Source organism: Danio rerio, chromosome 14 (genome assembly GCF_049306965.1).
Source record: "Danio rerio strain Tuebingen ecotype United States chromosome 14, GRCz12tu, whole genome shotgun sequence".
Lineage (NCBI taxonomy): Eukaryota > Metazoa > Chordata > Actinopteri > Cypriniformes > Danionidae > Danio > Danio rerio.
The window spans coordinates 17,954,970-17,972,212 of record NC_133189.1 but is presented as its reverse complement, the minus strand read 5'-3'; the positions used below and the strand labels follow the sequence as shown (position 1 = coordinate 17,972,212).

The 17,243-nt window shown below is 35.1% G+C and overlaps 1 protein-coding gene across 3 annotated transcripts in view; it reads left to right on the top strand.

The window, feature by feature from the left end:
- The window catches only part of neurl1b (neuralized E3 ubiquitin protein ligase 1B), a 77,527-nt gene that overhangs the window by 48,265 nt on the left and 12,019 nt on the right, over positions 1-17,243 (top strand). For all 3 annotated transcript variants that reach the window (XM_073921429.1, XM_005157198.6, NM_001326539.1), the window contains exons 2-3: positions 4,398-4,964; positions 13,357-14,070. In XM_073921429.1, coding sequence (XP_073777530.1) covers positions 4,802-4,964; positions 13,357-14,070 — 877 coding nt within the window. In that variant the 5' untranslated portion in view covers positions 4,398-4,801. The remainder of the gene's footprint in view (positions 1-4,397; positions 4,965-13,356; positions 14,071-17,243) is intronic.

Here is a 17,243-nt window from a genome sequence, read left to right as displayed (position 1 = left end):
TTTATTTGTTTTAGGGTAAAACTGAGTGCACAGTTAACATAACTAAATATTTATCTTCATACATTTATCAAAACAGGATTTTAATTGGGTAAAGACCTGATTGAGCACTGTGAGATAGTAATGTCCTTAAATCGTTTTTTTTTTTTTTTTTTGAACACTCTTTATTTTAGTCTTTAGATTTGTTCCTTTCTCTCCCTGTGCCGCTTTAAATCATGAGGTGTGTGATAAACTGTTTTTATCTGAGCACTTATGGCACAGACAGAGCTATAGACTCTTGTGTGTGTATGTTAGAGTGAAAAGTCAAGGGATTGGCTGGACAGTGGGATTGTCATTAGCGGCAGCTCCGATTGGATATAGTGAAGGCCTATATTTGGAGGCCATGACAAAAAAAAAAAAAACGCTCTGCTTCACAAGCGGCATTTATGGCTCTCATCACTCCAAAACCCATACAAAAATCAGTGGAGAGCTCTTTTAATCACAATTTGTTGTATTTTATAAATTCTGCCTTAGATCTGTTGAAAAGAGACAACCCGGACAATCCACAAACTGTAATGTAATTTATCGCTACAGTAAATAAAGTGGAAGGCAGTCATGAATTGGCCTGTCACGATGTTTGTGTTGTAATATCTATTGCATCAAAGTATATTGTGGTTTAAGGATATTACTGTCTTTTTAAATTGTCAAAAATGCTTGACTTTTAATCTACAAGCTTTGAAAAGTGCTTAGATTTTGGATAAAGTTCTTGAAAGTGCCTATAGCGTGATCTGCCTTTTAAAAAAATTAAAGTAACATACATTTCAGATGCAAATAATTTGTTATTTGAGATTTTATAAGAGTAAATGACAGAAGTTCAGTGTTGGGCTTTGGGTAAACATGCCATCAAAATTGTTTCTTAGAATACTATTCTATAGAATATAACAAATAGCATGTGAAATAACGTGAATAAATATGTATATGTAGGTACAGTATGTACTTTCCCATATTTGGATGCAAGATTTGAAAAAATACCTGGAAACATTTTGAAAGCTGTTTAAAAAGGTGCAAAGACCCTGAATATAATACAGTCTTTCAAAGAAAATGTTTTATTCTTAAGTATATTTAAAACTATTACAGTAATTTTAACAATTTTAATAATTAGCCATTGGAATCAGAGTATCAAAAAGTATATTTTAAACAAATACATAAATAACAAAAAAGTGCTAGGTAGCAAACTCTAGAAAAAAAGTACACGTTTCACAAGCAATGTTAGCATTTAAAGTGTCACGGCGGATCCGTTAAAGTTGTTTGGTTCTCTATTAAAAATCTACCATAGTAATTTATAACAAGCACTAAAGTGTTTTATTAACTTTTGACACTGATATTTCCAATAGAGATCGGAAGAGATGAAAGATGCTGTGCAATCTGCTAAAATGTTGCTGCCGTTGGCTTTTATGTATGGATGATATATATAACATAACCAAAATGTCCCTGTGTTGTGCTATAAGTTAATTGGTCAACATTGATTAATATCACAGGCATAGTCATGAATAATTGGATAGTAGTTATATTTGCTTATATGTTTCATCTAAATCTGTTGTACAGCAACTTTTTTTAATACTTATTTTTCACTAAGACAATGAACAGTCTGCAGAAACACTTTGATTGACATTCTCCTTTTGTACTTCATACAAACCTTTGTACTTCATTGTTGAGTATTTTGAGCTGAAATTGCACATACACACTCTAAGGCCTCCAGAGATTTATTTTACATCTTGTAAAAAGGAGCATAATCGGTCCCATTTAAATGCAGTTAGATATCAAGCTTTACTGATCAGTACATAAACCTTTTGTAGGCAGAGCTAAAAGCTTAGTACAATGAATCAAAGATAATACATAGCTGTGCCACAAAAAAAAAAAAAAAACGTTGTTAAATGTAATAATTTATCTATTATTTTTAAATTAAGAATGAATATTATAAAAACAGTCCAAAAACTTCCAGGTTGTAGAGCTGTGCAATTAGTCAAATTCATTTTCCCCACCCAGAGCAAATGCACGACTGCCGTCTGTGTGTGACAGACAGTCTTACTAGCCAATTGAGTGAGCACACTTTTATTCTGCCCAATCAGAATAGTGCAACAGAACTACTCAGAATGCCCACAATAAAAAAAACAAACAAGCAGTAAAGCGCAGGATCATGGGGTGATGGCGTCTGCTGCTTTAAAAGCATTAATAGATTAATTTATATAAAAAACAGCTGGGATTTTTTCTTTTGCTGATAACACTTTTATAAATCATTGTCAGTATAGACGTGGGAAGATGGTCGAGATGTTACTTTCAAACATTTTACATAACCTTTGATAGTCATACTACGTCAATTTCTCAAGTAGAATTAGAATAAAATTAACAACTTACAGCATATAAACCTCCTTTTAACGCTTGACCAGGGTAAGAGTAACATTAAGTGTAAAAGTTGTCTTTGTGTATTTATCAATTTAGTGCTGCTTAATATCAGTTCATAAGCACTTGTAGTGTGCACTCTGTTGCAGAGGAAACACTCACAACGGTCATTAAAGTACTGTCACATATTGCACAAAAATGTTTATGGCTTCATTGTTCATTGTGTGTATTCTCATAATTTTGCAGTAAATCATAACCCAGACACTCCTTTCCTGTCAGATTCACCTAATGCTAGAATGGCTTTGACAGAAATGGCTCAAGTATGTTTGCTCTTGTAAGGTGCTATTTAAGATGCATCCAGTTTGTTCTTGCAAGTGAGAAATTAGGGTACGGAAGATTTACTGCTGCTGATTTGCTCTACTTTGATATTGCGGCATGTGCTGTGAATTATGGGATCTCTGTCAACGCTGTCATCATTATACTCTTTAGTGCTGCTGATTATATGCCATTGTTTCCTGGAATAGTGGCTTTTAAGTGCCCTTGAGAAATGTCTGAACTAAATACCAACGCACTTATGCTTTCTACATTTTAGGGCTAGACAATAAGATCCAAAACTTTCCAGTTGCTTGTAAAATGTTATTATTTGTTACATTGTCAGTTCATTTAAAATGATTAGTCAGTGATTTATCATAAAAAAATTGAACGTTTCAGAATGATCTTTCATTGAACTTTGTCAATCTCGAGATTTAAAGTGATCGTTAATTTAAAACTGAAGAGTCTGTAATTATTTACCCAACTGATTTTGACAAACCTTTTTAAGTTTCAACCTTCTGCTTAACACAAAAGAAGATATTTTGAAAAATGTCAGAAACCTGTTAGCATTGACTTCTATAGTATTTGTTTTTCCTACTATGGAAGTCAATGGTTACAGGTTTCTAATATTTTTCTAAATATATTTTATTTTTAACAGAAAAAGGAAACTCGTAAAAGTGTTGAAACCCATGAGGCATTGTAAATGGTGTGTAAATTTTTTTTTTTTGTGAACTATCCCTTAGTTAGAGATAAAAGCTCATATTTTCACTGTAGTCTTCAATCCCACTGCATTTATTAAGAGTACTTTATACTAGGAGATAAAAAAATAACTTTTTAAAATTATAAAAATCCTTAAATGAGATGATTGAATTTTAATAAAATAAAGCCAGTAATAAATTAAATACAACAATAGATCAAATGTTTTAAGTTGCACAATTGTGTGTATATGTGCTTAAATTTCATGTTTACAGTATACTGGAGTAATTTATTAAATTAAACTACTTTTGAACAGTTATTTTATAGTGCAATAACAATTCACAATTTCACAATTTGTACTGTATTTTTAACTAAATAAATGCAGCCTTGGTGAGCAGAAGAAGCTTTATTTAAAACATTAAAAAATTGCACTGACCCCAATCTTTTGACCTGTAGTGTCTATATTTTTTATGCCAAAAATAATTTGAAAATAAAAAAACATCACATTCCATTAAGAGATATTGTAAATGTCTTACTGTAAATTTATCAAAACTCAATATCTGATCAAAACTTCATTTAGACGTCTTTACAGGAGATATTCTAAGTATTTTGAATTTTTTAAACTGTCAGATTCCAGATATTCAAATAATTGTATCTCGACCAAAGATTGTCTTATCATCTTTTTGTTTTAAATAGCTTGTGTTTGTTCTTCCAGCAGTGAAATTTAACCACACTGAACTGAACTAAACTGAACTTAAAACCTGAAAACTTGACTGACAGTTTAAATTTCATTTGACTAGAACTTCTATGTTATGCTGCTTTGACACAATATACATTGTAAAAACGCTATAGAAATAAACATGAATTTAATTAAATGTAACTCTTTTTTTTTTTTTTTTTTTTATGTTTTGTGATCCCGGGTTTCATTTGCCGTTTGTGTGCATTACACTAATAAGAGTTTCCTATGGCAGTGTACATATTTCTAATTATCTCTGTTGTGTTTACTGAAACAGATGCCAGTCTACAGCATCGCTCAGTGGCCAGTCGGCAGTACTGCACGGTGTCCACCAGTGGAGCGGAGCGCCGCACATCTGCCCCTCCTGTCAGCATCGAGTCTCCTCGCTTTCACCCTCACGCCAAGGGCAAGAACATTCGGCTGGATGCACATCTGCGGCGGGCCACCCGCAAGAACAGCTTCTGCAATGGCATCACTTTCAGCCAGCGTCCTGTGCGCCTGTATGAGAAGGTGCGATTGCGCCTCTCAGGAGTCCACACAGGCTGGAGTGGGGCTCTCCGGTTTGGTTTCACCACCTTAGACCCCGGTGAGCTTTCCTTAACTGACATACCCAAATATGCTTGCCCTGACCTGGTGACGAGGCCAGGATACTGGGCCAAGGCTCTGCCCGAGAGGCTGGCCATGCGGGACAATGTTTTGGCCTTCTGGGCAGATCGACATGGCCGGGTCTTCTACAGTATTAATGACGGAGAGCCAATTCTCTTCCACTGTGGCCTAAGTGTTGGCTGCCCTGTCTGGGCCATCATAGACATCTACGGAATTACACAGGAAGTGACATTACTGGGTAAGTATACACTACAGTCTAATTAACTCAGAAGTTCTTTAATTAATGATGTTGAATAAAGCATCAGCTGGTGGAAGAATCATTGCTTTACAGCTTTGCTGTATTAGTTCTCTCAGTTGGATTTGCATTCCGGTTTAAATGAATAATACACAATAATTGTAAAGTGTAATATTAAAACACTGATGTGCATTAATATTACCATGAGCAACATAAGCAAAGAAGGTTGCAAAATTATTGAAAAGATACTGCACCCAAGAAAGAAAATTCTGTTTAATCATCGTCATGTCATTCCAGACCTGACTTTTTAAAATTTCTTACAGTTACAAATAATATTGGACATGCCAATATTATTCTGGGACAGCTTAAAGTGAGTAGACTATTGAATTTAATTGTCATTTTGGATAAACTTTATCTTATTTATTTATACCCACCAAAATGTATTAACATATAGGAACAATCTTCAGTTCTGCTCCAAAATACTGGATAATTATATACAGTTGAAGTCAAAATTATTAGCCCCCTTTGAATTTTTTTTTCTTTTTTAAATATTTCCCAAATGATGTTTAGCAAAGCAAGAAAATTTTTATAGTATGTCTGATAATATTTTTTATTCTTGAGAAAGTCTTATTGGTTTTATTTGGGCTATAATAAAAGCAGTTTTTAATTTTATTTAACACATTTTTAAGGACGAAATTATGAGCCCCTTAAAGCTATATATTTTTTCGATTGTCTACAGAACAAACTATTGTTATACCATAACTTGCCTAATTTTCCTAACTTATTAACCTAGTTAAGCCTTTAAATGTCCCTTTAAGCTGTATAGAACTGTTTTGAAAAATATCTAGTCAAATATTATTTACTGTCATAATGGCAAAGATAAAACAAATCAGTTATTAGAGATGAGTTATTAAAACTATTAGGTTTAGAAATGTCATTAAAAACCTTTTTCTACTTCAATTTAGGGGGCTGATAATTCTGACTTCAACTGTATCTTTATAGTTTTAAACTTTCAGATACTCTGTCATATATTTTATTAAGTACTGGTCAGAATCATATTTTGTTAATTATATTTTCATAAATATGTCAAATTTATTAGCCATTGTGTGAAACTTTCTATTTTAGATATTTCCCAAATGCTGTTTAATGGAAAGTTTTTTTTCGCCACTTTTAAAATCACGTTTTTAATAACAAACATCTTTTGATCTTAAAAGTTAATAATATTCTACTACCTATTGTGCTTAAAGTGCAATGCAATATTGATACATTTTTTTCTTTTATTCCAGCCAAACTAAAGAACTAAAACTTTTTTTTTTCAGCCGAAAAATATAATAGTTAACACAGTGAAAGACTTCCTTGCTCTGTTAAACATCACTTGGGTAATATGTGAAGATTAATTAAAATTTTACCGAAGGGCTAATCCTTTTCACTTTAACTGTAAGTTGCTCTGAAGGGCAAAAATATCTCACCAAAATTTTGACATTTTATTTTTGCAAATGTTTCAAACAATAAAACAGATGTTTTGCTTATTTAATGTTTTTTTTTCTGTATATAAAATGTTATTTGTGAACAGGTTATCAAAATGAATCTCGTCCTTCACCTATACACCATCAAGTGGTTGAAAGTTAAACGTTAATTGTTCAGTAACTCTATACCACCAGACTTAACCTTTTACATTAACAAAAATTGTAGAAAGATGAAAAAAGAGGTTTAAAATAGTATTGTTTTCATTAGCTCTATTTAAAAATGCTCATACATGACATCATTGCTCATGTTCAGTGGAGAGGCTTACAGATTTGCCATATGCCAGTGGTTTTCATAAACTTTTTCAGCTCTAAGTAGGTCAGAGAAGGGTCATCTGGGATATGTCACTCTGGCTGTCACACTTAAAGCTTTACTTCAAATAAAGCTAAATGTAGATTTGTTCCCTGATGATTATAGGCGGCCATGTAGGTTGCAAACCTTAAAACTTGAAAGCCTTAATAAACACTTGACTGCAGCAATGAAACATGCAAAAAGGAAATGAGCAATATCAAACGAGTAGCAGTGTGATATGGCTGTGTATCTGCACTGGTGGGTGGGGTGTGTTGGCTCAAGACTGCAGGCCAAGTGCCGTATTGTCCCACCAGTAACTATACACAGCCTCATAGCACTGCTACTTCTGTGATATGGAGTTTATACAACACTTCAATGGAATAATTGTGTATATAAAAAAAGATAACCAAACAGAGTCTCTAAATCCTTTTCTATGAGGAACTACTTTCTTCCACCTTTTATTCACATCTGCAGCAGTTGACAGAACAGCAGAAACCATGGCTACTTCACAAATGTCATTTTAGAGCTAGTATTTGAATGTTTCTCTAGCATAATGTCTAAAGAAATAACAAAACAGGAGATTTTGCTCACATTTTAAGATTATAAGGCTGAACAGCATGCAATGCCACCATTCTAGAGACATTTCCCAGTATTTCTTTGTTGCAATCGGGATATCACAATAATCAACCCAAGAAACACTACCAGACTATGGTATAAAAATACAGCACTACAACATACAAAAGAGAGAGATCAAGTAAGAAAGACACTTACCTGTTTTATAATGATGTGATCAGCTGTAGTTTGAAATACACTGATCTTTTCTTCTCTAAGGGCTTATTATGGGGTCTCAGTCGCCATCTTGTGGCAGAACATCAACCGTCTTTGCTCTGCTCAGTGTGACAGGCTGATGAACGTTGACATGCTGTATCTCCGAAATTGTAAATATTTAAAATGGGCACTATCCTAATAAAAAAACTGCATAGTTGCAATCTAAACAACTACATTCTTGCCTAAAAAGCCTCAAAAGTACATTATGTTGTCCAACAACTGCAATATTTGTCAAACTGTAGTGAGTTTATCAATCTGCTGTCAATCTATGTGGGCGGAGTAATAGAAAAGGGTGAGGAGGCTGTATGTGTGCTGTTATTGCAGAATATCTCACACCTATTATCCAATCAGAATCAAGAACCAGACAGAACTGTTGAATAAAAAGAAATATACTATTGTGCTTAGTAAAGTTGTCTTGTTTGAGACACAGATTATAAGCACAGACTATGAATGTTGCAAAAATTTCACAGTTCTATACAGGATGAGAGTTGCCGTACTATTACAAGCATATACAATCATAACTGTGAAAAAATGGATTTCTTTAGCTATGTTTTCATTTAAAGATGCGAGTTAAACTCAGACACAAAACTGAAATATTGAATAAAATGTTTAAGAATAAAGCACCATCTATAAGTTTCCATTCATTGAGTCAAAGAGAACAAAATAACCACTTCATGTTAAACTGGCACCAAATATCTAAGAGAAAAATGGATTTTGCTGCAGTAGGAAAATTTAATATGGGCCTTTTTGGGGCCTTAATGGGACTTTTTCTAAAATAAATAAATATTAGCACCTCAGAAGAAGTCTGCGAAATGCAATTAGTGCGCAGTGGGATGAGACTGCTCTTTGGAATCGCAGCCATTTAATTACGGAAGTCCTAAGAGGCCTCCTAAGAGGAGATTAGTAATTATTATTAATCTATAATTGATCGTTAGTTTAAATGAAGATAGATCACAGGATTTTGTGGAAATTGACATCCCTACATACCAACTCAGTTATTTTAAACGAAGAAATAAAAAAAAATCCTTCTTTTGCACTTTTGAATCCATCATTTTGTATTATTCTCGTCAATCCTGCAACTCAGAGCTGCTTTGAACAGATGCACGGTGCCTTCCTCATATCTGTAGAATAACATGTTTAGCTGAACTAAATTGATTTCTATAAAAATGCCTCAACACTTCCATACAAGCCTGTGTAATCATTGCACACTTAACCTGGGCAAGTGTAGGGCATCCAGGCAGAAAAAGGTCTCCTTATACATTGGCCAGATATAATAATACCAATTAATACATAAATAAAAGCAGAAAATAAATTGTGATCATGAGAAAACAACTTTTTGTTATGTCGAAATCACAAGATAATTAAGCCATTATCAAGACAAAACAACAGAGAAAAAGTATTTTAATGCATGGCCTCTTAGAACTTCTGTATTTAATAGAGTTCTGGAAGGTAATAAGACCCAACCACTTTAATGACGGACTTTGACAAAGCAATTTTAAAATGACAAAAAAAACATTTCAGATGTTTTGCAATGAGGTTGACACTCCCATCGCATCCATTTTTGTTACCACATGACCTGTTGAAACAAAATCACATGATTTCACTTTATTGATGCACATGATGTATGTTATTCAGTAAATGTGCTTCCATTGTAGTTTATGCACATTTTTTTCTTAGCGCATAAAAATTTTATCCTACACAGTTGTGTGATATTCCAAAATGTGCATAAAAATAGGTAGATAAAAACATAGCTATAGTCTACTTGGCTTTAAAAGGAGGAACTAGCAGAAGATAGTTTGAATAGCTGCCATAAGAGCTTATTTTACTTGATTAGATAATGGACCCTCTGGTTTTGTTAGAGTCACTTCCCAGAGGCACACAGAATGGCTGAATGCCAAAGAAAAATCTCGGGTGAGGTGGCGTGATTCATTTTCTCAGTAAGACTGATGGCTCTAAAAAGCGCCAGTCAAACGAGGCCTAAATATTCACCACACATCAAAAGTTGAGTGTACTGGACATCTGTGTCTGTGTGTGTGTAAATACTTTTCGGACATTGAACATCCTAAATCTAAGAATGGGAGTCCGTGAACTGAACTCCCTTCCTTTTCTGTCCTAGTCTCTTCTTTCTGGCTCCTTTGTTTACATTGTGTCTGGCGAGATCATTGACCATGTTTGGTCAGAGCCGCTGTGTGGTTTTGGAGTAAGGGTCCCAGCCTCCCTGAACAGCTGAACCCGTACCCAGACCTACAGAGTAGCAATGTTTTGCCTGGGTTGACAGTTGCTTTGTTGGCTCGCAAAGATGTATTTATAGGCAGAAAGATTTATTGAGCTGTCATAGGAAATTAGTAAACATAGAATCTGACGTTTTTACACCATCAAAACAAATGTTTCAAGTGAAGTCCCTGTCACACTGAGCATGGCATTATAAATCACTATAACACTAAACTATTGAATCCCATTTTCTTCACTATTTCTTGCACACAGAATTGTTTAAATGTTTTTTTTTTATTTGGTTGACAGTTGACATCGTTCTTTCCTTGGCATATGAACATTTTTATTTTTAAATTTTTTATTTTATTTTTTTGCCATATACACTGATTTTTAATGCAACAGTCCACTTTTTTTTGAAACAGGCTTCTTAATATCGGCTGATAATGCTCCTTCAACAGACATTTAACTGACTATAAGAAACTTTGCAAGTACATGTCAGCTTACATTAACCTTAACCCTAACCTAACAGTCAATCTAATAAAAATTAGTTGGCATGTAGATGCAATGTAACTTAAATTTAACAAACGGACCATCAAAATAAAGTGTGACCCAATCTTTAAACGGTCTTTAGTCTGTAACCTAATTATTAAAACCACAATCAATTTTAAATCCTTAATAAATTTAAGATAATAAACTCCTTAATGATTTGACTGTTTGGTAAATCTAAACCACGTATGACACAAAATCAGTTTCATAGTTCATGGTGGAATTCTACATGCCCTCCGGGAGATGTGTGTGTGTGTCACAATGGTTTGCCTCCATATGTTCAAAATATTTATAAAAAGCTGAAACAATTTGTTTATGGGAAAATTAGGACAATTTTGTCTTTTTCTGTTTCTGAAATTTATCTTCATGCCATAATCTTGTCTGTTTGCCTGTTTGGTCTCTCGCAACAAATGATATCTTGGAGCCAATAGCTAGACTGTACAATAGGGCCTATAAGATACAAAACAGACTTTCTGGATGGACACATCACTGTTTTGATCCATCACTTTCTAATGCTTTTAAAACTACATTATGAACACAGGGATTAAACTGTACTTTAAAATTTTAAATAGTGCTACCTCAGCAGCCCTTTGTGCTTTGGTACCAAAACTTATCACAAGGACTGATCATTCCACCAGATCTGTAACAAATGGATGTGTGCCATTACCGGCTTTTAAAAACTGTTAAGGACAAAGATCTTTCTTTTATGTATTCTATTCACAGAAGCCTGGAATGAGATCCCACAACATCTAAAAACAATACCAACACTTTTTTAAAAATCACATGCTCTCATCTGAAGGTCAACTATCGCTGCAGCCACTAAGATAGTAGCCTGCTTTTCTCTATTTTACATGTTTGGTGATTGATTGTACTGTGTTGATTGATGAGATATCTGTCTGTTTTTTGTGTTCTGCAGAGCAGGAACCTACTGAAAGTCAGGCCTGATTATCTTTTAATCTTATCCTTTTAAAAAAAATGTAAACAAATAAATTGGTAAGCCCATTTTATATGGAGAAAGAAAGCCATCATGTTTAAAGTTGTGACATTTGGCAGTGGCACTTATCGTGATCATCTAAAAACATTACTTTTAAATTAATATGTATTTTTTGCCATAGACCATTTAAACTACATCAAAGAGTTTTGTTCTAGAGTACAAAGAGTATGTTATTGTAAGGACAATGATGTTACATTTTGGAACAGCCCTAAAGTTGACACAGAACAAAACTTATTGTGACTAGTGCTTTACATGTCAGTCAGAATAACTTTGGGTGGTCCTTGGCCAAAGAAAGCTGCTATGGACTCCAGACCTTCTGTTCCTCAGCTTTTCAGACTAACGTGTTACATAATTGTCTGCTTTCTGTCACCATAAACTGGCCATAAATCTTGTCACAGTTAACCTCTTCAAAAATCTACATTTTGGTTTATTAAATGCTGCTGCAGTTCTTCAATGCTGATCCAAATTATATTCCAGAAGCTTTCATGTACAGGATTTTGGTCTAGTGAGTAATATATATGTCTTGTCTGAATTTAAAAGAAGTAAAAGTACCAGTCATCCACTTTTCTATGTCTCTAATAAACTCTCTTATAGAGACATTTCCCCTGCTTTTGGTGAAATATATAGCTGTAGTATCATTACCATAACCATGGTTTCCGCTACATCCATTCTTCCATGGCGGGACGCCACACTAAATTTCATCCCGCCACAGCTACATTAGAGCTTCTCATTGAAAATATTCAGTCGTTGTTTTTTAATAATGAGTAAAAATCAAATTGCACCAAATCGTATAAAAAGGTAATTGAATTATAACAGCACAACGTTAACACGGACGTGTTCTGTTCTCACGGGTACGCCTCCCTTGTTCGTTCTTCCATGGTGACCTGGCAAGACCGGTCTTTTGCGTTCTTGAAATCGAGAAACCGACACACTCTGACATGCACATGGGAAAAGTGGGCAGGGAGAACTAGCTCATTTGCATTAAAGGCAAAAAAGCAACAAAAACAGCTACAATGTGTCCAGAGCTGAAAATTCCAATATTCTGAAAGGTATAATAAATAATCTGATGGATATTTTGAGCTGAAACTTTACAAACACATTCTGGAGACACAAAAGACTTATCTTAAATCTTGAAAATGGGGTAAACTGTGTACGATTTAAAGATTAAGTATTTATGTTTCATCAGGTTATATTAATTAATCACTCAAACCCCTTTTCCTAGACCTCTCTACTTAACCATGAATTGGCCTGTATTTGTAGTTTCAACCTCTCACTTGTGACCCAAATGAACTGGAAGATCTTGGAAAGAGTTTTACTATTGTTGATCCTCTTAACTAAACATAAATGACTGCTGCAGCAGAGGGAAGAGTTTCTATCAACTTAGATTTTACAACCACTGTCAGTTCTTTAAATAAAGACACAGAATGTTTTTATAAATCTTGGAACATAGTACATGTGAATGTTCATTGTGTTTTTATAGTCACTTTGGTCCTATACAGTGAAGGTCAGGCAAGAAAGCACAGAGTAAAAAGAGTGCAATGTGATTCTTAAAAGACATCATGCGGACCTGTGCCAAATTTCAGACCAAGATACGAGACACCAGTGTCATCTTTTTCTAATGTTATCCTAAACATCTGTTGTTATGCCTTTAGAGTGGACAGTAAAAAATAATTATTACCGTTATTTAGCACTAGCTTTGCACAGCAGATTATATGTTCTAAAAAAGGTAAAGGCAGTAATTTTTTTCCTCGTAGGGAGCTATTTATTCATCATTCCTTCATCACAGCATGCTCAAAAAGTGGAGGGTAAATGCACTTTCTGTCAAGCTCATTACTAGGGAGAGCAACAAACAGACACATTGCAATTTTACAGACAGAACTGCCTCTAGACCAAAATCAAGACAGTAAAAAGGCATACTGTCATTATTAGAGCAGAAGGATTGAAAGTGTTTTCACTTGTTATCATTTGTATCGTCTCACTGCTCTCTCTTTCCTCTTTTAGAGAGCACATTTGCTGAGAGCGTTGGTGCGAGCTGTCTGAGTACCGCCCGACTCAGTGCCTATCTGCCCCAGAGCAACCACGACTCTGCCAACTACAGCAACAACCAGCTAGAGACCAACCAGGCTGCCGCTGCAAAATTTGCCACACTACAACTTAGCAACTACAACCAGTTGATACCTTGCTGCTCCACCTCCTCTACCCCCTCCTCATCTGTCCAGAGGCCTGCCCGCAGCCTTTCCTTGCCTCTCGACGTCGACCTACATTTTCACCCTGTCCGAGGCCCTGATGTGGTTCTCTCGAATGATCGCACAGTTGCTTGTACCCACTTTCTAGACAGCAGCAGGACTCTGATGTTCAGTGACAGACCTGTCCGGGTGGGTGAGACTCTGTACTTGGAGGTGGGCCATCTGGGCTTGCCGTACTTTGGGGCTTTACTATTTGGCATGACCTCTTGTGATCCTGGTACTCTTAGTGCTGGGGAGTTGCCAGCAGACCCAGAGCTGCTTCTGGACCGTAAGGAGTACTGGGTGGTCTACAGAGGTTTTCCTGTGCCCACAGCAGGTGATGTGCTCAGTTTCACCTTTCTGGCCAACGGGGAGGTACATCATGGGGTCAACGGAGTGGCGCGTGGTCGTCTCCTGTGTGTCGACTCCTCTCAGGTTCTATGGGCCTTCTTCACGCTGCATGGAGCCGTGAACAGACTCAGGATATTAGGTAGGCAACTTTTTCTCAAAAACAAGTTATCCTTAAGCTTATTTGTTGGTACCCTATGCCCTCTTAGTGTAATAAAAGACAGGTTGAGTACACAGGAACTAAACAATTTAAAGTTTTAGGTTATTAGCTGTATATTATTAAGCAGAACCCATTAAGGCTGAGTTATACTTTCCCCTGGCGCCACGTCGGGGACCTCCGCTGACAGCATGCGCACCTTACAAAATGGACGAGGCTTTTATACTACGCATTGGCCGCTGTGATATTTTTAAAACGACAGGGGGCGCTCAAAAGAAAGCAACCGTAAAATCAGACCAATTAACATAGAAGTAGGATGTTTCCGAAAGTATGTCATATCTTTTCCAAAAGTATGTCATATCAATAATATCATTCAAGATTTTTTAACTAATTATTTTCAATATTTTTATAAATTATTTTAATTAGGGCTGCAACTAACGATTATTTTAATAATGAATTTATCAGTCTGTTATATTTTTAATTAATCGATGATTAGGAAGCAATCATTTCCAACCAATAATAATAATAATAATAATAATAAAAACTAACTAGGTCGTTTTGTTTGGTTTTCAATAGAAAAAAAATCCTCAAAATTAAGTGATTATATTAAAACAAGCAAAATTATTTGTCAATGAGGTAAGAAAAATAATCTTAATAAGATATAATCTCGAACAAAAGTTAAGCATCACTTAATTTTCCCATTTCATTGTCTAGTCTTGATTTAAGATTTTTTAGATATTTGGACCATTGGTTTGGACTGAAAACGAGATGAAATGACTAAGAAAGAAAAGCTTTTTTGCAGTGTAGCTATACATAACAACAGATGGAAAAATAAATGATCCAAAAAAGGAGTGTGAATAAAAACTCTTGAACTGTTTAAAAAACTGTTTAACTCCCTTCCTCCTTATCCCTGTCTATGAGGCGGTGAACTCTGTATCAGAGTGCGAGAGAGAGCGTGTTCACTCTGCTCCGCGCTGAACTTAAGTGTTTTTTTTTTTAGAATGAAATGTCCCCGTGTGGCGCGACACAGCGAAACGATATTTTAAAAGCTATAGAAAATTGTATAACCATTCAAGATTTTTTTAAAATCAAACTTTGATGCATCACTTATTTTTGTTCATATCTCGGACAGTTCTACCTATTAAAGTTTATTAAAATATCAATGATAACAGAAAGTGGGTTGCTCTACAAAAAAAAAAAGTAAATTTACTAAATAATACTGACAGTTTTTTTTTTTTTGATTCAGCTCACTCCAAATTAACACATTACTGTCTGGTTAGTTACTGGTTAGTTACTGTCTGTCCTCTTCTTATATGCTAAAAAGGCAATAATGGTCCGACATTCCTGATCATTATCACCAATAAAGTCTAGAAAAACAGGGCATCAGTATATTGTAAACCGGTATATTAAAATATTCCTTTCCGGTTATGAAAGAAATAATTAGTTTTTTCATTTTTTAGTTTTGTAACTATTAAATAATTTTGAATACAAAATTGTAAAGAATACATCAGTGTAAAACCTATGAATAGATGCTCTGTAATTGTTTATTAAAACCACCTGGGTCTCCACTTTTGCCTTTTTGATTTTAACAAACTTATCCTTCAAGTTTCTCTAAACTTCTTAACAAAAACTTTCCTCCTTTCCCACAGCTGTTGCAATTTCTAGCTAATAATTATTGTCCATCTGGTTATCTCTATGATTACGCATGGCCAAATCATAAAGATGTCTGTACCTGTTTTAGACAAAATCTCTTCAAGAGATTCATATTCAAGTCAATATAAAATGATGAAAACTGTTCACTCGAGTCTCAAAATATTTTGTGGGCTTCGCCCGCCGAAATTATGTTGCGCTCACCATAATCGAACCTCCGCAAACACCATGATGACGTCACATTCGCTGCGAGCACTTAATCGAACCAGTGAATGCGCCGAGTATAAACCAGGCATTAATGAAAACTGTGGCTTGTTTATTGAAGATGTTGGAAAACCAGACCATTGCAATGTTCCAATCTTGAGGTCATGAATGCGCAAATAAGCTTTTTAGTATCAGAAACAGATTACATATTTTGTAATCTGAAAATATAACAGAGGTAGATTAAGGTTAGGGATGGAACGGATCAGGGTTGATCACTGATTTGTACCAATCACAACCGATAGTTGGAAACACACGTGGCCTGCTGATTAATACATTTTTTACTGCTAGATTAATCCTAAATTCGTAACTATCACAGAAAAATTGTCACTCGCGTCATTCAAATCCCATGTATGAAAGCATTTATTCTTTCCTGTAAAATATAATGAAGACGGAGGAAGTTGTGGTAGGTTATTTGGGATGTGGTGGGTTTCAATAAAGGTGTTTTCTTTCACTACTTGTTTAGCCTGCATCAATGCATTCAGTTTAAGCTGCACAATTAATCATTAAAAGATTGGGATCTCAACATTATAAATGATGTTAATTTTAAAGTTACAGTCAAATAACACAGAAATACTGGCATAACTTAGTAGGCATAACTTAGTAACTGTCACGATCCCCAGCAATTTAAAACACCATAGATTGCTGGAAAACACTTAGCGTTAACAAACTACTAATCCGCCATTTCATGGACTACAACTCCATACATGCACTCCGCTCACACACACATGTTCCTGATCCTGACTGATTGCACACAGACCACCGCAGGTTTGTCAAGGACTGATTACACACACTATTTAAGCAGAATAAACACACACTATGTTGCTGAGTCTTGTTTACTGTATAGTGACATAACAACGTGTTTCCTTTGTCTTTCTTTTCCGTGTTTTTGATCCCCGACTCCTTTGTTTGTTTAATCCTGTTTGCTGCCTGCCTTGTGACCATCTGCCTGTTATTCTGACCATGACTCTGGATTGCCCTTATATATCTGTTTGCCCCTGCATTGACCACTGCTTACCTGACCTCGCCAATAAACCTGCATGTGGATCTGCACCTCTGTTGTCAGTGTCACAATCCCATGGTTACAGTAACATAGTTTATAGTTAAGATAAAACCCCTAATGTTTATGTTAAAGATTAAATTAACCATTATATGTATTTAATGACGCTCAAAAATGAAAGTTGTAGAAAGCAATTACATTATTTAACCATTAGGTTGGAGACAACCAGCCATCACAAATATGCAAC